This window comes from Falco rusticolus, chromosome 5 (assembly GCF_015220075.1).
Source record: "Falco rusticolus isolate bFalRus1 chromosome 5, bFalRus1.pri, whole genome shotgun sequence".
In the NCBI taxonomy this organism is placed as follows: domain Eukaryota; kingdom Metazoa; phylum Chordata; class Aves; order Falconiformes; family Falconidae; genus Falco; species Falco rusticolus.
Window position 1 is genome coordinate 52,497,233 of NC_051191.1, and position 23,911 is coordinate 52,521,143.

Sequence of the window (23,911 nt, forward strand, 5' to 3'; positions counted from 1 at the left end):
ACACTGACATTATGCCTCCACAATGTTATAAATACTACCATCCAAACAGGAGATTAATCTTGTTTACCAAGGATTTATAGCTTTAGTAATCCTTCTGCTCTCAGGATAATTAGTCTTTTTGCACTTGATCTCAATAATAGTCATTATAAAAAAACCAAACCTGTCTCTTTTCTTTCAGCTATGTAATTTTAATTACGTTCTAACATTGTGACTCCATTCCAGAGCATGAAAATGTTAAGGTATTTATATACATTATTCCTCCTTGAGAAAGCACAAGCTTTCTCAACTGTGTTCTGCATGGTGACAGAAGAAAACAGGTTATTAACAGATAACTTTCTTAGATCCATAGTGTAATTGGCACAGGCAAACAAAATGTTTTTCTTTCAATGTTTATAAAAGTAAAAATAATTCTGAATGTTTTTTGATAATAATTTGCATAGACCTCAATTTTTCTTTAATCTCAAATCTCTTTGACCTCTTGCAGATATCTCAGTGTCTACAGTATTTCTTATAAATAGATAGTAGTTATAGGACTATCATTGTGATAAAGCTACAAAGGATTGCTCAAGGAGACAAAGCATGGAAGGAAAGCTAAATGGAGTTCTAAAGCCACAGTCCTGTTTCATAAAAGAAACTCATCAGATGAAATACCTAAAAGTGAAGGATGCCTAGCAGTTATAGAAAAACAGACGTTGTAAACAGCAAAAAATTGCCAAGGCCATATGGCATTCATCCAAAACCTAAAATCAGGTTCAAATTGCCAAACTGCAGTGTGCAACTTCTTGATTATAACTCTTCGGTTCTAAAGATCTGAAAAGCAGGTAATGTGCCATTAATGCTTAAGAAGACTTCAAAGGAAGGTCCAGCGAGCTTCCAAACAGGAAGCCTCACATTTATATGAAAATATTTTAAAGAACAGAGTCATTTGATATATAAGCAAATATAACATGTTTGGGACAAGTCAACGTGAGTTTCTTACGGGAAGTCATATCTCACAAACATATTGGATTTTTTTTTGAAGGCTTCAGGTAACGCTTAGACAAGAAAGACAGAGTGGGTTTCCAAATGGCATTCACCAAGACCATTAGGGAAACTATCAAAGCACAGAACAAGATAAAAAGTATTCCTATGGGTAAGTAATTGACAGAAACAAAGGATGGGAATAAAATACCATTTTTCACACAGGACAGAGATCACCAGCAGAGGCTTAAAGAGACTTGTGCTGGAACAGGTTGTTGATCAAATTCACAAATGACCTGAAAAAGTTAATGAAGCGTAGGACAAAATTTGCTGATGATACTAAGGGTAATAAAAATTAAAGCCACTTCTAATAAAAATTAGAGATGAATTGGCATACAAAATTGAAGCTAGATGAAAGTGATTCAAATTGGGGGAAACAGTACCTTTAAATATACAATGAATGGCTTTGAACTGAGAACTGACAGTTTGATGAAAAGATCATCCCAGGACTTAGACAAGGAAAAAGAAAGCCATTAAAATTATTAAGAAAAAAAACAAACCAGAAAACACTATTATGCTACCATATAAATCCATGCTGCACCTGAATCTTGAATTCTGTGTTTGGATTTGTTTTTCTCACCTCAGATAATAAGTAACACCACCCAAAAAGGTTCAGAGAACAGACACAGAATAGTCCTAAGTAAAGGAACATTTTAATAACAGGACTAAGTAATTAAAAAAAATTAAAGCTGTAGAACAGATAAAAGGGGAATGAAAAGTCTGCAAAATCATGAATGGGCTGGAGAAAATAAATAGGGACAGAAGTATACTGGCTTTTAAACCAGAAATTAAGGGGCATATAAGAACTCCATGCAGTAAAGCAGCATTAAGACAATTAAAAGGAAATGCTTCTTCATAAAACATGCAGTTGATTCCTTACTGTAGCATGCTATAGATACTAAAAGTTCACGTATGTTCAAAAGCAACCTGAAGGATTCAAGGAATAAAAATCCATCAAGGGTTATTTAATGCAAATATATCACTTTGTTCCAAGAAGTTCATGAGCCAAAACACGCTGGAAGCAAAGAGAATATTTGGGGGAAGTATTGGTATGTACTCCCTATGGTTTTATACTCTTCTCTGTATGCCTGCTATTGACCTCTATGGAAGACAGATAATGAAACAGAGGAACCTTTTTGTTAATGGATTGCATGATTTCCATATCTCTGTTACGGATACTGAAGCCAGGCTGCATGTTTATTTTGCAGCTTCATTCTACTTTGTTATCAAAATATTATTTTCTATAAAAATATATTAATCTTCTTTCATATACTGATGCCACATATTTAAAAAAAAAGGCCTGACAATGTGATATAAGTAATACAGATTTTAAAACTATATTCTCAGGTCTAACAACGTAGTAGATGGTGTGAAAGCAAGCTAATTCATTAACATATGTAATCATACTTTAATAGCAAAATGAAGAATTATAGATATTAATTACCTGTAGAAGTGGAGACAGAAGTCTGCAAAATTCTCAGCAATTTCAGGTATTCAAGTACCTTGAATAAATCAGCTAAAGACATTTCTAATATAACATCATGAATATGATGAAAGTTTGGTGCTTATTTTAAAGTTGGGACCATCTCCGTAGATTTAATCCAACTTAGATGAACTGTTTCAATCACAGAAATAAAACAGAAATTATGTCACTAAACTTTTGTTTCTTCATTAATATTAATGAAAATACAGCAAATCTGTATTCACAAATGTTAAGCCTGGATCATAACCAAGGGACAATTATTTATCTTTAGTGATTCTGGAATCCTAAAGGATTCATATTAAAAAGTGATAGCAAAGTCTTGCATGTACTTTTCAGTACTAGGAAAAAGACAGAATTATTCTTGAGTGAAGATCATTTAAGATGAATAAGTAATTCCAAATACTGATACAAAATTCTTGACAGCATCTTCTGAGATCATAATTAAATGGAATTAAATGTCATTTTTCCCTCAGCTGACATTTTTCAGTGGAAAGTAATCTTCATTATCCTCATCAAAATCCTTCATGCACAGCCTACTTTGTATCTTTGTATACACTGCCAGACTCAGTGAAGGCAGTACTGAAACACAAATAACCCAACTCGTTTCAGGTCTTCCACAGCATCTATCTTCCATGACTTCATAGTATCTCAGTCTATTGGTAGGACTCCAAACAAAGGAGAGGAACTACTTAAACTGCCTTTTTTCTTCATGGGAAAGACTAAATCTTCCTTGACTAAAGACTTCACCTTGAGTTTTTATTTTTCCTAAAAATTCCATCACTAAACAGGATTTTGCCAGGGGGAGCAGAGGGCAGGTGGGAAGAAAAGTTTTCCTCCATTTCGGGAAATAAATCAAAATAATTTTCAAACCCCAAATCTAAGATATGCTTTAGTTACTGTGCATTATAGAAACCTTGGCTTTCTCAATTATAATCTGTTACTGTGTTCATAAACACAAAATTATAAATTTAAGATAGTTTCAGGTTTTAATATATTTTTGCTGCATTTATTAACGAAAAATACTTCAATAAACTGTCATTTAACATCTGTAAAACTTACCTAGTTAATATTCTTTTCAAGTTTCGTATTTTTTTCAGGATAAATTTTGATAGAAAACATCTGGGTTTTAGTGACTAGTTAGCTCTGTCACAAATTCATGGAACTGTGCCCTATGTAGCAATATCTAAAGATGCCTTGGAAAGGAAATCAAGCTTTTTGATCTTTTGCTTGGAAGTGTTTTCCTGTGTTGCCATGGTATCAGTGATAGCTATTTTAAGACATTGGCTGTGGAATATCTTCGAAAATATACTTAGGCAACACATAAATCATCTGTACTCTAATGCTTCTAAAACACTGACTAATCTTTCCTTATTTCAGTGAAACAGAGTGATATGAAGCCATTATGTTCATGTAAGGAATCATTTAGAAAATCCAGTTTTGAAGTTTTTGTCAGCTGATTCCACTTTATTCAAGGCCTTTTCAGTTTCCACAAATCTGATAAAATTCTATATGTGAATTTTTACTGTTTTGCATCTCTTTTGATTCCCTTAATTATGTTCACTAGCTTCTAAAAGTTAGAACTTAACAATTGTAGCCAAAGTTTATATTTATGTAGCTTGAGAGTCCAAGGCTCTTACTCTTGCGCAAAAGGTTTGCTGACTTCTTTCAGAGTGCCTTATTGAGAAGCTGTTCTCCACAGCTTCCAGGATGTCTCTAGAACTCCTCCACTCAGCATGTATCTTCTTCCTCGAGCAGTGCCCTGACACTGGAAATCCTTACAGAAGCTGGAGTTCATGATTTGTAGTACTCAAGCTAACCTCAAAAAGAGTTTCTATACGACAGCTATCACTGAAACAACCTATACAACTACTTATACATAAGTAGCTCCTTAGTGATAGCAATGTTTTTTCCTCAAAGCAGAGGATATCATATTGAAGAATTTCACTGGCTCCTAGACTAGTACTGATGTGTTTAGCTGTATGGAGGATGGAAGGAAGAGAACTAGAATACAGAAACACATCAAAACCTTCTTAAGGAAAGTCAAGTCTTTTGGAAATATCTTACACTTGCAGTTACCATCTGTTAAGGGATAATCATAGTCCAGCTGTTACATTGCCCCAGAAATGTATTAGCTGAATGTAAGATAAAACGGCTCCCCAAAATCCTAAGAATAGCTCCTCAACAAAGGCACAGGGTTTGTTTTAACCTAAAAATCATTAGCAAACTATTTTTTTCCAGAAAATCTGCCATAATGGCTCATTATGTAAATAGGTTCATGTAAAAAGTCTGTAATAAACAGTGAAATCCTTACTACTGTGATGTAATTGACTATTTGATGCAGTAACAGTAAAGAAAAACCCCAAAGGAATCAATTATACTAATGGCTAAGTGCGTTTTATCCATAGAAGAATCTCTGTATAAACAATCAATTCTCATTAGAGGAAGTCAAAGTAAAACTACTTAGAATTTTTCAAGAGCTGTCATAATATTCCTTACTAACTGAAATTTAGTATTTGGTACTGCTTAAAACAGCACTGAAATTTAAAGACAGGTGCTAAAAGTTACTGGCTTAAACTTTTTTTAATTGAAAAGAAAATTGACATTACACAGCACTTCTTGGTTGTTGTAGTTACTAAAAATCAAAACAAAGGCTTTCATGATCTTAAGAGTTCAAAGTTATTCCCAGCATAACTGGAAATGTGGTCCCATGACAAAAAATTCCAGATGAATTTAGGTTATTTATAGACACATAGACAATGTATACTGATTGCAATACGCGAGACCGTGACTACTGGCACCTACTTTCATCAGAAATCAGCATTCACAGCAGGTCCAATGGCAAACTGAATCAGGCAATCTTGCAATATCTTTACTATTTTTAGAATATATGAGAAATGTTAAGGCATTATTCTCTGTAGTTAGCAACTCAGAGACAAAAAAACCCAAACTGCGATGACCAAGGTAATTCAATAGCCTGCCAAAACCAGCACAGTAACATTTTGTTATTTTCTCAACTCACCACCTCAGGCTTAGCAACACTACATTAAGCATCAAAACAGGTAAAACTTCTTCCCCTGAATATCACCTAATTCCAGTTAATATGAAGTGAAAAAGCAGATTTTCACTGGCCTCAAACAACACTGATCTAAAACTTAACTGCCGAACACACGGCCCGGCCATCTCACATTATGACAACCATCAGGCCACAGCAGCTTTTTTTGTGAGTTGCCACATCTGCTTCAACTAGGCTTATGAGAACAACCATCTGCATTTACATTAAAGTAGCAAAGATGGCAAATGGGGGAAAGAGCTTTGAGATGGACTTGCCTCAACCTTGTCCTTAAAGGTACGCACATCAAGAAAATAAAAAAGCTTTTAAACTGGGGAAAAAAAATAAATAAAATAGAGCAATGAAAAAAAAATAAAAAAAGAAATTAAAACATTTTTAAAAACTTCAGAGCCTTGAAGTTACTAAGTCAAGAAAATAAGTATAAAATCCTTTATAAAAGAACTTCCCGCTGCATCCTTGCAGGCAAGCCCTTGCTTACTGGACTGATTTTAAACAGATGAAAGATTTCCTGTGTTGCAGCAAATTCTGCCCAGTTCTCCCTGCTGCTTAGGAAGATCTCCTATACATCACCACAGAGATCTAGCTCTAAGTCTGTATCCTAATACTCAAAGTAGTCTTTCCCTGTAAGGTTTCTACAGGTCTCTGCAATCTCTGCTTGATGCCTAGATTAGCCACTAGCTTCCTTGAGTTTAGTGTCAGAGCCCGAGCAAGTGAAGGACTACCTACAGTAGAGATTATATTGGCTTGGAGCACACAAGCAAACTGGAAATACACCCATGCATGTGGACAGATAGCACGCATTTCAGGAAGCTGAGGCAACTGGCTGATGTCACACAAAAGCCACACTCTTATCACCTTTGAAAGGTCACCTCCATCAAGAGAAGCTCCTGATGACAGGAAAAAGGCAAACAACACACCCATCTTCAGTCTAACCTCAGTTCTCAATAAGTTTCTGGAGCAACATTTTCCTGGAAACCATGCCCAGGCCCATGAAGAGCAAGAAAGAGACTGAGAATTTACCAGGGACTAACAAACTGTATTGACTTCTGTGATGCAGTGACTGACTTCATGAACTAGGGGAGAGCACAGTAATAGTTTACCTTGACTTTAGCAAGGCTTTCAGCAAGGTTTCCTTAGTATCTATACAGACAAATTGGAACGATATGACTCAGACAGGAGGACTCTAAGGTGGGTAGAAAATGGATAGGATTCTGAAGCTTAACTGAAGCCTGCAAGATAAGGGACGTGATTATTCCTTGTTTTTAGCACTTGTGAGAGTAAGAGTACCTAAAGTGCTTCTTTGGGCTCTCTAGCCCACCACACTGACTTAATGGAATGAGTTCAGTGATTGCAAGAGGACTACAGGGCTGCAAAGAAGGTCAAGGAGAGATCTAACTGCTGTCTTCACCTAAAGGAAAAGGAACAGAAAAGATTAAGCCAGGCTCTTGGAGGTGCACAATGAAAAAACAATAGATAATGCACAAGAGCTGCAAATTCTGAATGGATACGTGAGAAAAAATTTCCTGTTGAAGGCAAACATTGGAATGGGCTGTTGAATCGCTGGCCTTGGGGATATTCAAAACATCACTGGACATGGCCCAGAACAATTTGCTGTAAGCTAGCCCTGCCGTGCACCGTGATCTCGACCAGATGACCTTCAGAAGGCACTTTAAAATTAAAATATTTCATCACGATTCTATGATTTGGCCCATTTTGGAAGCAGTACCAAAATTCATTTGCCTCAGACAGCTGCAAGAATTAGTTTACTTCTTGTACAACGGAATTGTTGGAGCCATACCATTTGTTTAGTTACAGAGTGCTCTAGCATCCTCTAGAATGCTTTGTTAGGTTGAAATCCATGCATAGGAAGTGCAGACACAAGCTGTGGTCCTAATTCTTTCCCCTTTTCCCTTTAAAGAAATTTTAGCTTTTAGATATTGTTGGTCCTTGCGCTCTTATGAAGAAGCCATATAGTAGATCACTCTTCCAGGGGAATACAACAGCACGATTGATTTTAGAATATATACCCTCATAGTAATAGTAAAAAAAAAAATAATCAATTTTTTGAGCATCACTGGAACTACTTATGTGTTCTTTCCCCAAAAAAGAATATTGTCATTTCCTTTTGTTCTGCTTAAAGGTTCTTCTTTGAGAATAATTTTTAGCCTTCAAGCTGAGAAAAATCAAACTGCTAGAAATTCCAACATGCAATTTGGCTTCATTTCCATACTGCTATGAAACTGCAGTATCTCTTACCACCATGCATGTACATGTTTGCTGGAACTCAGAATACGTTATCATACCTGATCCTTTGGTGGTGTGTGAATAACAACATTTTAGTAAAACCTTATGCACTGGTCTGGAAAAAATAATCCTACAGCTAGAACAGGAAGTCGTGTCCTTTTTGCAAAAATAAGAAACAATGAAATTTTTCAGACACACAAACTTAATGACAAATGCCTGAAATTTTTTTTTTTTTTTAAAATCTGTTGTAATAGGAATTGTATCTTTTTTACTAATTGCATTTCTATAACTCAAGAAATTTTTATTGTATTTTCTTTCTCTTTGTTTTTTTTCAGGCAACCTGAACTATTGCAAAATAACTGAAAATAATCTACAGCAAAAACTCTTGAAATTGTTCCAGAGGAAGATAAAAACAACATGAAAAGATCATTAAAGCAAGAAAGAGCTAGCATGTGTCATGGTCAGTCTGGAGCTGTGCCTTAGCTGCATGAGCAGCCAAACTGTTAAAGAACAGCAGCTGGGTTCCACCTGCCTTTCTGTCCATAAAGTTCCCTGAAAGAGCTGAAATAAACTTTGCCAGTCCACTCCTCTCTCAAATTTGGTTGATACAATGATCAGATTCTAGGACTCTGGCAGACAGCATCTAGACAGCTCAGCTACATAGCACTTGTCTCAGTAAATTCAGCTACTTAATGTTTTTCATTATGCAGAATTTACCTTTCAAGTAAAGATATCAACTTTTTATCAAAACTGAAAAAAACCACATATGAAGGAAAATTTGCCTACAGAAAAACTGTTATATATGTACTGTTCCATAATGTTCTAAACATTATGGCCCACAGCACAGCACTCAGATGAATGTTTTTTTGAGTAACAACTTACATTACAAGGACTTAATTCTGCTCATAGTTGTATATGTACAACTCAGCATAAATGGATGTTGCATGCAGACAGCCAAGAGCAAAATCTGGTGCAAAATATTTCAAAAGGATGAAAACATATTGGAACAAAAAAGCCTCCACATTTTACAAGTGAAGTAAAGGCAGAAAACCAGCTGTATTCATAACTACATAAAAACATTCTACATTAATGTCCCTAATTTCAGTAAGAATATTAGGAATATTGGCATAATAGGAAAGCTACAGGACTTCCAGAAGTGAATGACCCACATAACATAATCAAAATCAGTACTAAATAAGCCACTGGAAAGGAACAAACACAAGGAGGTTATTAATGAAAAGATATACTCTCAACATGCAAGCTGGCAGCCACAAGTTAAGCTCAGAAGAATTACCTTCTTGGTTTTCAAACTGTTCTGACAATAGATGGTAGCAGCAGCCTACACTGCAAACTGCTTTGATTTCAGGCTTGGCAGTAAAAATTCGTAGAGTATTTGCAGCAAGATCACCACATGTATGTAGACCCACCATCACACAGTCCTAAGAAAAAGGAAAAAAAGCAACAATAAAACATCTTTCTCTTCAACTGAAAGAGCAAAAATAACAACGAACACCAGAACTCAGACATGCTGCAAATGGTTATGGAGCTGTAAGGTTTAAATACACAACTCCATGAGGACTCCTGCTGTTCCACTCTAGAATTTCTCAATATAATAAAAGCTCTTCAGTGCTAAGAGAACGTGGTGCTTTCCCTCTGTGGAGGGACTGCTCATCACTTTATTCAGGGAGGAAACTGTCCATCTCTGCACTCCACCTTCACTGGCCCTAAGGAAACAGAAGTTCAAGACTACGAATAGCAACTCATTTACCTGCCTAGAAGAGAACATGGGGTATTTTCTCTTGCCTTTCCTAGCTTTCCTGTTTTCATTATTACTACCACTGCTACTTCCTTTTCTTTAGATTTGCAGCTGTAAGTCTGGCTGGACTGACCTATAGCATTTCTGCTACTTTAAATTGCTGAAATCAAACCCACTTCCTAATGACAGCTATAATGTGAAGAGCAGGCTTTGTTATTTCCAAAACTGTAGCACTGCCACAGTTTTGCAGTGTGCCTACTACTATTCAACAACAAATGGGCATTTTATTCCACAGGACAAGGTCAGAACTTCAGCTTCAGATACTCTTTTGTTCTGTGCATTCTATTTCCTGCTTTACTTCTTCCTCAATGTCCCTTTTCTCTCTATTTCTCCATCCAAATTATCCCTCTTCTCACCATTCACAACAATGTATTTCCTTCTGGCATTATTAGTTGGAATCTACATGGTAAACATAGTGTGACTTTGAATTTCAGCCTTATTCATTAACAGGGTTATCAACAAGAAATTAGCTCAGAGACATGCAACTGGGATACCTTTCTATAATCATTCTGACTTTATAAGCACATCTATTTTTGCTGCTTCATATCTGATTTTCTCACCCATGTGTACTATATAGTATATGTACATGCAAAACAGTAAAACGTCCCCTTTCCTCTTTTAATTCTTCCTGTCTCTCTTCTCACCTTCCACTTTGTGCTGCTTGTCTGTGCTTGCCCTCTCCTTGTCTTAAGATCCAAAACTTAAGCAGCAAAAGTTTAGTTTCAGTCCAGCTTAATTTTTGAAGACTTTTTTCCTATCAGTCAGCTTCAGCTCACCATTCCACAAAGCCTTTTTTCCAGTTTGGAAAAGTATGGAAGCTAAGGGAAGATGTGCACTTCCAAGGGCAGCATTTAAACCCCAGGACAGAAAAAGAGAGATTCTTTGAGGAGGAGGCTAGTGGTAGATGGCTACCACATGCAAGACAGAGGAAACATATTACAGTGCTCAAAACTTCTGAAAAATCCAAGGGCAGTCCGTCTGTGTCAGGTACACTTTTGGACCATCATTGACTTCAGTGAGGTTGCCTGCGTGTAACAGAAAGTACTTTTTGGATCATTGGCTTAAGTGTACCAAAATTTCATATCTCAGTATTAGTCCTGGGCTATATACAAACATGCAACCCTATACCCATATTTCATCAGCTGATTACATTCAGACCTTAGGACATAAATCAGTAAATACTAACTTTACACATTTGTCCCACATTTCAGAAAAAAAATAATCAATTTATGGTTACAATAAAAATTGTAAATATTTGTAAAACTATTTCTAAAAACTCTCAAAGTACTTTTAAAACATGTAAATGATAGTACATTTTAAAGTTTTATAATTTCACACATACACATAATGTGCAGTTTGGTTATTACTATTTTTTAATACAATGAAGCTTTTACCCTTTCTGAAGCTTTTTTTTTAATAAAAAAAGGCAGTGATAGAGCATTTCTTCCACCTTTTACACCATACAAATTACATGCTAAGATAATACAGAATCCAACTATACAAATGTAAAGGCATATGCTTCATAAACAAACCCTGCTGCTCAGGCTGTCTTTCACAGATAGAAATGAGCTTGCTCCACATATTGTCAGATATTCAGTAGGATTCATTACCTCAAGTTACAGGGCCGTCAGCCCAAACCTATGGTCTTGCATCAGAGATGAATTACACCCTTGAATATAATTGTTCAGTTACTACTGAATGCAGACAAGTTTTTATCTTTCCATAAAAGGCTGAATGTATCTACCCAATCAATGTACATTAGCTCAGGCATAGGAATTAACAGCCATACAGCTTCAAGACTTCTGTCACTGTATTTGGGCAGCTGAATTTGGGTTTGTTTGTGTAGACACAATCCCTGCCAGCTGGTAAATTACTAAAGAAACTTAAAGTAACTCTGAAAAGTCAAAATATAAAAACATTATTTGCAAATAGGGCTCTTTACAAACTCTTTATGTTGAGTACTATACACAATATATTATCCTATGCTGTCAAAGTTTAAATGAAATTGCAAAAATATAAAACTTTAAAAATAAGACATTTCAGGAAAATTGAAATTCCAGTGCTTAACACATCCCTCTACCTGGTAAATATAACTCTTTTCATAATAATTAGTTGTTATCTATCACCACACTTGTAAAACATCCAAATGTGCTAATATGTAAGCTGTTACCTTTGACAACTGATTAGTACCTACCCCATAAATTCTAAAATTTATATTTTAAATATATTATATTTATATATACATGTATTATAAAAATATAATATATATTCTCTCTATATATAATATGCTGCTTTACATATTCAAAATAATCCCAACTCATACATTAAAATATAAAAAGAATCAGTATCTGCTAGACATACTTCTGCTAACTGGCTGACAAACATTACTGAGCTAGAATATTCTTTTACACCACTGACAGCACTTGATGTGCACTAAGTAAGCATTATGCATGTATGGAAATAGCAATATAAAGACAACAGACAAACTACTTCAAGTATTAGTAATATAACCTCCAGATCTGTTATGATGTCACTGAGTTCTGTTTCTGCAGTGATGCAAGAGGTCACTGGAAAATACAGGTTTGATTCACTTGACTTGCTCGCTTTAGCCTTGAGAGATGCCATCTTTCTTTGTGCTTTTTCCTCTTCACAGAGTTCCCCATAGTTACACTCAGATGAAGAAAAAACTTCTACAGCATCAGCAGGCAGAAAATTTAGAATAGCAAGAACCTCTTCAGAAAGTTTGCTCTCATCAGATTGTGTCTGAGCCACCATATCAACTTCAGTTTGTTTGCTGGTTTCAGATGTAGCTATTTCTGTGAAACCACAAGGAACTAAATCTTGGATAGTCATTTGGTCCTGACTTTGAAGACTACTGTAATCATTTAAGGGCTGTTCATTGATTGCTTTACATTTAATTTCACTTTCCGCTGGCCTGTCATTTGCTTTTTCCAACCTCTGGCTTTTGAGGTTTTCTCGTCCTCGACTCTGATACGCTCTCCAGTGTTTCTTCAATTTTCTGTTCCTTTCATGAGCACCATCAGTGTTGCTGTTTGAAGAGTCAATTCCATAAACTTTTAAGTTATATTGCATGGACAAAAATGAACTCAGGTAGCCTTTTCCAGAGCCTATATCAATCACCTAGATAATGGGGAAAAAAAGAAAATAAAATTTACTCTATTAATGAGCAACAAGACACACTTCAATCAAATGAAAAACAATTCTCTAAAAATTTAAGCATGGATTTAATAGCTACCTTATCAGTATCATCCCTCCTAATACACTTAGTTCTTTTGCTTTGTTGGTCCACCTTCTCACTTTAAAACACAGAATTAAGTCTTAACTGATTTGCTCCAGAAAACAGCCATCACAATGCTTATGCAATGCACATAAGTCCTGACTCTTCTGGGAAAGACTTCACAACATATTTTTTGACACAGAACTTCCTTCTGCTAAAGAAAATAACCATAAACCACCAACAACACTCCCCGCCCTTGCTGACCTGGCTTAGGATATACAGGTAGCAAAGAAAATGTTCACAGTATTTAGCTTTAGGCACCTAACTCCCATACTGAGGAGCCTACTACCACTAGGTGTACAGAAATAAGCATCTTCAGATTTGGTGCCTAAATTAATCACTTCAGATGTGACCTAAAGACAGGTGATATTGATACCTGCTTTTAAGTCAGAACGCTTATTTATATTGCTTTCCCATTCTGCGGAAATGTTCCATACAGCTTTGATTAACATGACGATGCTTGTGTAATGAAACAAAGGGACCCCTGTGCTTTCCACTGCCTGTTCTGGAGGAAGGAGTGAATAGAAAGGGTAACTTTAGCTGATAGTTTCGTTTGTCTCATAGTTGATAGCATGTGCTAGTTCAGTGACTGATACAGCACAGAAAGGAAAACAGTATACAGAGTAGTAGCAGAAGCAAGGGTAACCTAAGACCTTTAAGTACATAACCACAGCTTTGTATCATGTGGGTTTTTAATTTGTAATAAATAAATAACAGAAAATTTTGCAAGAATAGGCAGAGTGACTTTAAGGGAAGAGAATGATAACTTTCACTTCTGTTCAGGTATCCACTAAAAATTATATTGATCAGATATAATGACTTTGTAGATGTTCCTGAAAGTGTTTGATTCAAGAACATCTATGTGTTGCTGGTCTGTACAGATTCATAAGAAAACTTACACTGATATTGTAAAGTCCAAATAGGAGCATAAACTATGTGGATCCATTTTAAACTCAACTGCATAGTTTTTTAGCAAGTAGGAAAATTCAGTACAGCAATACTCTTACTGAAATGAAAAAGAAAGATTTATTCCTTGTTCTAAGAAATTTAAAGATTTGTACAGCCGTGGAATTAGAAAGAAAAAAAATGAACCAATGTCACTAAAGACTACGTAAAGCAGTGAGGAATACACACTACTAGGTAAAAGTTGTTTACCTAGACTGCATGTGGCTTTCTCATCTGCACTTGTCATGTGATATTGTTGCATATTTGCCATCTAGGTATGCTCAAATTTCTTGAATGAAATCAGTACAGGAGTGGATTTAGTGAAATAGAATTGATATAATCTAAGGATACTTTTTGATAATGTCATTTGTCACATTTATCACCAATATTCTCCTAGACTATTTAGAAGTGAAGGAAAGAAAAGTGTTCAAGGAATAATTTTACCCACTATTTTATGTAACAGATACTACTATTATGCAGAATACGCACACCTCCACTTCTACAAGGTTTTAAATTGTTTCTGTGAAAGGCAGCATCTGGACACAAGAGTCAGTCGGTGTGAATAGTTAGGAATAATTATTAGAATAATTATTAATTAGAATTATAATTATTAGAATAATTATTCCTGACTCCTATGTGTGACCTCTAGTGGCTGTAAAGACAAGCTGATGTTTGGGTAAGGTTTTAGTTGTTTCCAAGTAAAAAGAAAACAGTAATACATTGTTAAATTAGCACTGGGAGAATAGTTTTAAAACTAAAGGAAAATTTGACTAAAAATAAGCAGTCAATGATCTTGTGCTAAACAAATAGACTGCATTAAATTAATCCCTGCCTTACCTTCCCTTGATTACATAAGGAAAGGTAATCAGCAATCCATAGCATATCTGCCAAGCATGAACTTTTAAAATGAAATTTCCATGATATCATGAACTCCAAAGGCCTTGTCCACAGTGATTTGGGTACTATGTTTAAACACAGTTTCTGGCACAGTGCAATCAAGAACTCAATTTCCAGAAGTATTCCAACATTTCCCAGCACCAAATCACAAATTTAATGGATGCTGAATGCAGGATTATATCATACTTACATTACACATTGCAACTCTTGCTGCACAGGCTGCAATTTCCAAGGAAAACTTTCACATATACATTAAAGAAAACAAATGTGCGTTTAAGCAAAGAGGAATCATCACTGGCTTCTTTTCAGAGCTGTATCAAGAACTTCTTTATAAAATAAAGTTCCACTTGTACAATAAGAACAATGTTTAAAAGGGGCAGTAAACAACTGAAAAAAAACCTTTAGCTGGTTTGCTTTAATGTTTTAATTCAAATCATTAACCTAGAAGTGATTACACTCATAATAAATTTTTTGCTTTTATTCTTATTTTACCATTTATTATATTACATTATAAAATAACACAAGAGAGCAATATCCTCTACCACCCATTATACCTCATGGGCATGGAGGTGAATTGGAGGGCATTTTTCAAGCCGTCAGTGATCTATAATATCTGACAGAAACACCCTGAGGACATGTGCTGTTATAAAACATGTGTTGTGTTTTCATAGCTCTAGATTTTTTAATTAAATGCTGCATATATTTTGTTTTGCGAGAAGGACAGAAAAAATCAATAAGGAAAAACTCTCCTAAAACTTTACAATTCCTATGTTTTTTTAAAGTTGAAAGGTAACCAAAACATAAGGACTTGCTTTTTAATAACTGAGAAGGAGGCTTTTGTTTTCTTTTTTTTCCCATTGTAACCGGAAAGCTCTTTTCATATATTAGGGATTTGTAACTTTGCACAAATAAATTTTTCAGTATATGACTAAAATGGAAAAAAGTTAATATAGAGCGGTTGTCATTTCATATTCAGTGATATACTGCAATAATATTTTTCATTAAATGTTACAATTTTTTCAAAAAATAAACAGAAAATAATACTTTGTATAAAGATACTCCAAGCCATCTGATAAAAGTGCATAAACATTGGATGAAATTGCAGCATATTGACAGATACTTAATCATGATTGGTTTGAGATTTTATTAGTAACCAGCTACATCAGGACTTAGGTTAGGTCATTAAAGTGGCTCTAATTTTTACCCTCCTTTCCTTTTATTCCTGAATCTCACAGGAACTATTTAAAATATAAATGAAAGGGCTATATGAAACACCACCTTCCAGAAAACACAGAGAACATTTAGTATTGCATTATAAGCAAACTACAGCTTTTTCAGTACGTGAAAGTCTTCAACACTTGAACCACTTACACTTGCCTTGAGCAAAAGGTAATTAAGGCAAAAGACATGCTAATGATAGAACAAATTACTTTCACAAATCTGCTGCTACTGCATTTCTATTCTTTAAAGAGTGTATCCACTTTATAGCTGTTGAGGGCACCTACACTTGTCACTGTGGCTGGCTCTTGAAAGAGCTGCTGGAGAGATTGCTTTCCATTGCTGTAAGCAATCGCAGATGCCTACAAATTGAATGTGTCTCATCCAGTAACATTTGGCCTTAACTGCAGCCCTTTATTTACTTGGTAATCCCAGCTGTAAGGAGAAGACTACCTAAAACGTTGCCTTCGTCAATTGTTCCTCACAAAACAGATGGTCAGGATTCAGTTTTAACTTCTGTTTCCAAGGTCACCACAGCACTGACCCAAACCTATCAAGAGCACTGCATCATTTACGGTATCTAAATTAAACTTTGTCTGAGCCAAATAACTTCCTAATCAAAGTTCAGCTTCAGCAACCCAGAGCTGAATCCAAGTTTTGGGTCTTGCCCTTCAGTCTATGGCAGCAGTAGCAGCAGCACCTCAGGATGCTGCAGTTACAGCTCTACCACAAAACTGAACAGAGCATGGCTGTAAGGACTCTACCCCCAGCACCACTCATTTTTAGCCACACCATTCATTTTTAGCAACCCCCCTGGTGCAGGTATGAAGCAGGTCAACTAGCACTTTCCCATTACAAAGGCCAGGCACAATATGGGGGTCAAGATATGCCAGAGACCAGAGTAATACAGACTCAGACTGCCCAACTGCAGCTGTCCCGTCCCCCTTACCCACACCTGACACATTAATTTAAAATTATCCTCAGAGATATTTACTTAGGAATAAAAATAAAGGCTCAGAGGGAATATGTTCAGCATAAAATCTGGTCAGATACTTTATTAATCTTTGATTTTAAACAAATAGAGTTTGTTTTCCACAAATCTTTGTGGGAATGAATATTAGGCTGGAGGAAATTAGTCTCCACTTACACTTCCAGCCCCTTTCACAGAAAGCAAGTGCACCTCAGATGTAAAAAGCAATCAAATACAGTGTCCAGAGACACTAGACATCTACAGTTTAAAGCGAGGATGAAGCTACATTAGCCAGTTACTAGCACCACAGAGATTAAAATGATTAAACCAACTCAGTTTACCCAGATACTTAAAAATTTAGTGTTGCCACAACAAAGGTCTAAGATGTGGAATCTAACAGAAAGTTTAGCATTGAAAAAGCTTACAGAAGAATTACATGTACGTAACCAAGGCAATGGTATTGATGTACTTTTGTCTAACAGAATGTGAAATACACTACTCAAAAAATGTCAGGTATTCAGGTACTGTTGTGATGCTTGTGTTTTGTCAACAGATCCATAAGTAAACATGTATGAGGTTTTAATGCAACAGTGATCTAGTGCACTGTGCAATCATCATTACATGTAAAAAAAAAAGGTAAGTTACAATCAAATTTGAGAAAGGAATCCTGCAATTCTTCTCCATCCAAGGATGAACTTGCCATATGATGTATGAAACAGCCAATTCATAGCGTAATCACTGCGTGATAATGGTATTTGGTGTCCAGATCTCATACACATTCTACTAAATGTACTTCATGTACACTCTGTTACATAAATCTCTGCTTAATCTTGTCTGTCTTCAAACTAAAAACATCATAACTAAATTCCTAATTGATAGATCTCAATCCATGTTAATTAAATGTGAACAGCACTAAACAATAGGAAACAATTTAAATTCCTTGTGCCAGAATAAGATGAGCTTTCAAAATGTCTCAGATTTTCTGCTTTGGTCTCTATGTGGCACTCCTGCGTGCCTGACAGAAGAAGACTGAAGTTTTGCTCTCCTACCATAAGCATCATTATGGTAAATTGCCAGCAATATACTGATAAACAAGGCAGTACCCACGTATAGCAAAAAGCAGCACAACTTTTAGCTGCTCAACATATAGAGGACAATTATAATTTCTTAAAATTTTTCATGAGTCATAAAATGATTATGAATCACTGAAAGGCAGCTCCTTTGGAATGATACATTTGTAATCAAAATCGTCCTCAACTTGGCCCTAAAGGGTCTTCTTTACCTACAATTATTTCCGGAAAAACTAGAATAGCAGTGACAGACATACATCAAAATTATGTATTTGAACACAATAAGAGAACAATTTGGAAGATACGTGGTAATATATAACAAGAAATGCTTTCTTACCTGCTTTATACCACAATAGTTCGCCATGTGGACTACCAGCTCTGACATCACCTGCACTTCATGTGATTTCTTATTATTCATAAACTCATCAGTTTTGATACCTGTATCAGATTAAGAAATACACATTAACACTACCCATAATAATAAAGATTTGTGATCAATCAGAAAAAATACCTACCTAAAAATATGCTACAGTATTTTTATATTTTAAGGATAGCAATTTTTAACTAAAAACTCACTAATTACAAGATTAAACTACTGAATTACAGATGAGTTAGTAAAATACAACAGTGTAAAACTTAGTAGTTGGTGTAGTTTTTTTAAGATGTAGCATATGTAATACCTGACCAGATATTAGACAATAGTTACTACTATAAAACTACTATTTCTTCCTAGTCATAAAAAATATTTATTTTTGTGTCATTTATCACATTTACATATGTGAAATATAAGGGCAGGGACAATCAATAATCACACAGTACAGCTTCTTAATTCTGCAGATTTGCTCACAATCTCAAGTGGCAGATTATCTCAAAAAATTTTTATGAGTGATACTAGGGAAATTCAAAGGCAGAGCACTTTAATTTTCTTTTTTTACCCTATGGATGGGTTATAGAACTGTTACATCTTTATGGTAGAAGATCACTCATTTCGGTGTTGCTGGAGGGTGTGTTAATGAGATGGAGTCAATCTCTATCACAGATTTACTGGTTGTGGAGAATACCAAGCACCCACTTGCTAATCTTTACATCCCCCAACCAAAGGAGGAGCTCAGAACTCGCTGCTTTGGGAGAAACCCACACATTTCTCTCAGGGGGCCAACACTACAATACACTTGGCTCCAGTTAAATTGATGGAAATTTTTGTAAGTCTGAGTGATGGTAGAAGAAACCAGATCATTATTGATGAGCATGTTCCTAGAAAACAAACCTTTTCTACATGACTAGGCAGATTAATATACTTTCCCATTCTCTGTTTTCTGCACAGTATTCTGTTCATCTGTCCAGAAACTGATCATTAAGCAAAAAGCTATGTTCATTCCTTGATCAGATCATGCTGGGAACAGAGCCAAGAGTGTTACTTCTTTAAAAGAGAGTGGGGAATTGAACTGAGCTCATGAGAAACCCAGTGTTTTCTCTATTTTTCCCCAAACCCACAGGATTTCTCTATTCCTTAAACATCTGTTTTTTTATAATAAACTGTTATGACAATACTTAAAATCTAATATAATGTCTATGACCTGACAAAAGAAAAAATAGACTAAAATACTTTTAAGCAAAACAAACAGCAGAAACAAGTGTTTGTCATTTCACTAAAGACTCTTCTTAACTTTAAAATTGTGAAGATCCACATAGTGTTTCTAAAAACTCTTAATTTGTAAACATTCCAAATGAAAGAAAAAAAGACAGAAAAAGTCTTTTTGTTTATATTTGAACATTTTTGCGTCTAGATAGGCTCATGAGTCAAAGAAGCAGAACAGGAACAGGAAGAAACAGACATTTAACTTCTTGACAGAAATAAAAGCTGTTTGACTTCTCCAAAGCAGCACTGTCACTTTGAACTATCACCACATATTGCACCTTTTACTCTTTGCTATATTATCAAGTCAAAAGACTGAATTGGGTAATCCTGTGTGAAGCACCATTTCAGACAGTACTTGAGCCAAATTAAGTATTTCAAACATGGAAGAAATCAAGAAATCCAGACACAAGACCCAACATACAAAAGTTGAGGTTCCAGGTAGAAAAACCATAGTTTTCTTATACCTACATATAAAAAGTATTTATCACCTTAGCTACTAAAGTTTCTTAACCATTTTTATACTACTTTTCCTGCTTTTTGCAGAATCAACACTGAGCTTATATTTCAGCTCAGGGAAAACGATACTGTTCACAGAAAATTATGGATTTTTAATAAATTTTACTGTTGCTACATTTTCTGCAGAACTCTGATAGATTTTTTTACGTTATTTTGAAAACCAAGACATATTACAACCTAAGAGAAAAACTGTATTTGGAGACTGTTTTATATTGCCAAGACAACGGCAAATTTGAAAAAAATATGTATACTACTTTTAAACAAACTGTAAGTTCACTGTTACCACAAAACTACTTTCTTAAAACATGTAATTATACACGTAGATCTCCTTACTATGTGTACAACTGATGCAAGCAGAACAAATACTAACTTCAAAAACTGCAAGAAATTTAAAGATCTATCTCCTTTTGTGATGAAAAGAGAAACTGGGGTTTGAATACTTCACAGAAGTACCCTGGATATGATACAGTAACAGAAAGCTTAATGTTGCTAGTTTTAGCTGGTACCAAAATGTTGTTTGTTTTCCATTGTGAACCCCTAGCACAGGTAGCTGTCTTCCATTTGAAAAACTGCTTCAACTTTATGCCATTTACAGCTACATCTTTAATTGTGAAGCTGAACAAATTGAGGAAAGACTGTCTTATACAGGGCTAATGCAGATCTTCCTAAGATCTCCTATGGCAGGATGCAGGAGTTTTATACCCCAGTTACCTGTGGAAATTCAGATACACCAAGTAAAAAAAGAAGCCATTCAAAGTCCACACCAGTCAACACCAGCTATACAGAAGTTACACTACTATGATTTAATTCCATAAACCAGAGTGAGGGACTGGGATAACCCTATACTAAAAAAAGACTGAGGCACAGCGATATTCCAGTACATGGAATTTAAAGATGGATTCATTAACAGTCACTGCACGACTACTACCTTGGCCATAAACACATTGAAAAGGTAGAGAGTACTCTTAATCCAGTACCCCAGCAACCCTCACTTTTTATATCAGGTATGTGTAAGAGAAATACTCCCTGATGACTTTCTCCCCTTGGGCCAGGCTCTTCTGGACCCTATGTGCTCAGTGCAAGCAACCTGACGGTGCAGTAAGGAGCACAGTGACCTTCCTCAGGAAGCAATAAAGCCCTTTAGACTCAGAACTTCATTCTGAGTAGCTGTGTCCACAATACGCTTAAAATGTTTCTGCTTACCAGTTATTCCAAGGAAGGATAGCAATATGTCTAAGTTAAGATGGTGCAGAAGTTAGAGAACTATGCAAGTATGCAAACTGTGGGAATAGGCTCCTAAGCATGTTTGTCTTAGAAAAAGAAAATATATTAAAAACATCTGAAACATAAATGGAATTATCCTGATACATACTTTTCAGAATATGAGCAAGGCCATCATAAAGTTGCCAGTTTTCTCAGACTTACACTTCTCTTAACTTGCAAGCTTTAGTATGTCAGGAAATGAATATATTTTCTGAACTACAGAATTAAGTCCAAAATATCTAAAATAGCTTAAAGTTAAAAGATCACAACTTTCATTTGGCAACTTGCATGTTACAGTTCGATAATTTGGTGTTTTGTTTCTGCCAAATGATTACCAGGAACTTCAATTAAGTTAATTTAACTGATATGTACTGCCAACTCAACACAAAGGTTTTGAATTATAATACTATTCTATACATTTGGAACATGTTTTATTTTTTCTGTGAAGTACAGTTTAGAATTACTGCATCACAAACCCAGGCCCCAGTTACCCAACTGAGCAACAACACACAGAACAAAATATTCAGCGAATGCCTTATTCCTGATGCTCCATTCTGCATGACAAGAAGATGACAGAATCCTTGTAGTTTTGCCTATAAAAGCTAACCCAGGTATGAACTCAAGTATGAGTATAACAAGGTAGAAGTAGAGAATTACAGAAAATTAAGCAGAGCACAGGGAATGAGGGCATAATAAAAATGAAAAGAGCTAAAATGCAGAGAGAGGAAAGGCAGCATACAGTTATCAAACAAGAAAGAAGGGTTTCAGATGAACAAAGAGCAGAAGGAAAGAAGTCAGAAAGTAAGCCCAAAGCACAACAAACCATTAAGACTATCTCAGCTACAGCATTTTAGTATTTCTGAAGAAATTAAAAACTGGGGAGCCAGCTATGAAAAATGGCAACACTGGAAGATCACTGTCGAAAATGGGAGAAATGCCCAAACTACACATAATAGTGCTATCACTTAAGATAACAAACATCAGAATTTTAACATCTTATAGAGAGAAAACATGCTAGAAGGCAAAGGCAGAGAGCTGCTGAGTCTGTCCCTGAAATACTAATGAGAAATCTAGAAGACAGTGACAAATCTGTAAAGACTAAGGACTCCATGAAGAGCACATTTTCAGTGAAAACAACAGCAGTCCAAGTAAACGTAACTGCCTGTTTATCATCTGATACAAAAAATATAATCAGGAGTAGGACTTCCAGTGTCCAACTTGATGCCAACTTGAGAGTGTTTTAATTTAATTTCTTTAACTACAGAAAATGAAATTACTCTAGTTTTATGACATATAATCAGTACTGGTCCAAAATATACATAATTAATAAAATCTTTTTTTCTGAGACATCACACACTTATCAGGCCATATTCAGCTAAATGCCAAAGCACGTATTTAATACCAAACACAAGATGGAACAAGAAAACCCATTTGCCAGATTTTATAAAAACCGCAAGAATAATGGCCATGATTCCTGCCGCTGAGGAAGAAGACAAAGGGAATTAACAAGGTATCTCCAACAGTGATGTACCTGCTTGTCTATCTCACCTCATCCCCTTCACAACTGAATCTCAGGAAAGGTCTATAGGTACTGAATTCTGTGACCCCTTTGCTCAAATTTTAGCAAGATAACCCATTTCCTCAACGAAGGCAATGAAGAAACTATCTAGGAACAAATGAAAATCAAAATGAGAATGTAGGAAAAAAACTCCAACAAACCACCCCCCAAAAACAAAACTCTGCAAGTCCTGTAGTGAGCAAGTAAAAATCTAAATACAAATGTAAATATACCTGTTGTTCCTTGACTGTCTCCCCTCAGTGCTTCAAGTACATCTTTTAATGGGGTACATACTCCAAGGTTGGATAAAGAATAGTATTTAGCAGCCAGGGCAAACAAATGTACATTGATAAGCTTCTTGGAGTTTTCACAAAACACATTGGAAAACATGTCATCTGCGGTACAGAAAAGAAAAAGAAAATATTTATTTAAACAGTGCTTATTATCTCTGTAATAGGGCTGACAGAGAACTACAAGCAATAAATACTTAGTATCAAGCAGAAGTAACCATTTATTTTGCTTTCATTAAGTGGGCAAACTTTATTTTTCTTCAGCTGTATTCCCCCTTCAGAACTGAGGTCAAATTTTGCTCTTAGCTGAATTAGTGTAAATGTGGAAAAATCCATTGTTTTAGCAAAGCTACTTCAGTATAATTGACAAGAGAATTCAGTCAACATTATCACTTTTCTTTTGTTTACAAATTTGCTCATTATACATTTCCTAGTCACCCCATCTAACAATACATACTACCAGATTTTTTCAGAAATGCAGCTGTTCAATATATGAAATGTTTTGATTTACAGGCACTATATTCACATACTTTCCAAGCTGCTTTGTAACTCCTGAATCTGCTGGGAGAATTACATTAATTTTTATTACCAATCAGGTGTGAGCCAAAGTTAGA

The 23,911-nt window shown here is 35.4% G+C and overlaps 1 protein-coding gene across 5 annotated transcripts in view; it reads right to left on the reverse strand.

Moving 5' to 3' along the window:
- Positions 1-23,911, reverse strand: part of METTL25 (methyltransferase like 25) — an 89,693-nt gene that overhangs the window by 58,133 nt on the left and 7,649 nt on the right. For 4 of the 5 annotated variants that reach the window (XM_037387460.1, XM_037387458.1, XM_037387459.1 and 1 more), the window contains exons 2-5: positions 23,241-23,406; positions 18,369-18,469; positions 12,145-12,774; positions 9,112-9,256 (exon numbers count right to left, since the gene is read on the reverse strand). In XM_037387460.1, the coding sequence (XP_037243357.1) occupies positions 9,112-9,256; positions 12,145-12,774; positions 18,369-18,469; positions 23,241-23,406 (1,042 nt within the window). The remainder of the gene's footprint in view (positions 1-9,111; positions 9,257-12,144; positions 12,775-18,368; positions 18,470-23,240; positions 23,407-23,911) is intronic. The other variant, XM_037387457.1, reaches the window with a different exon arrangement.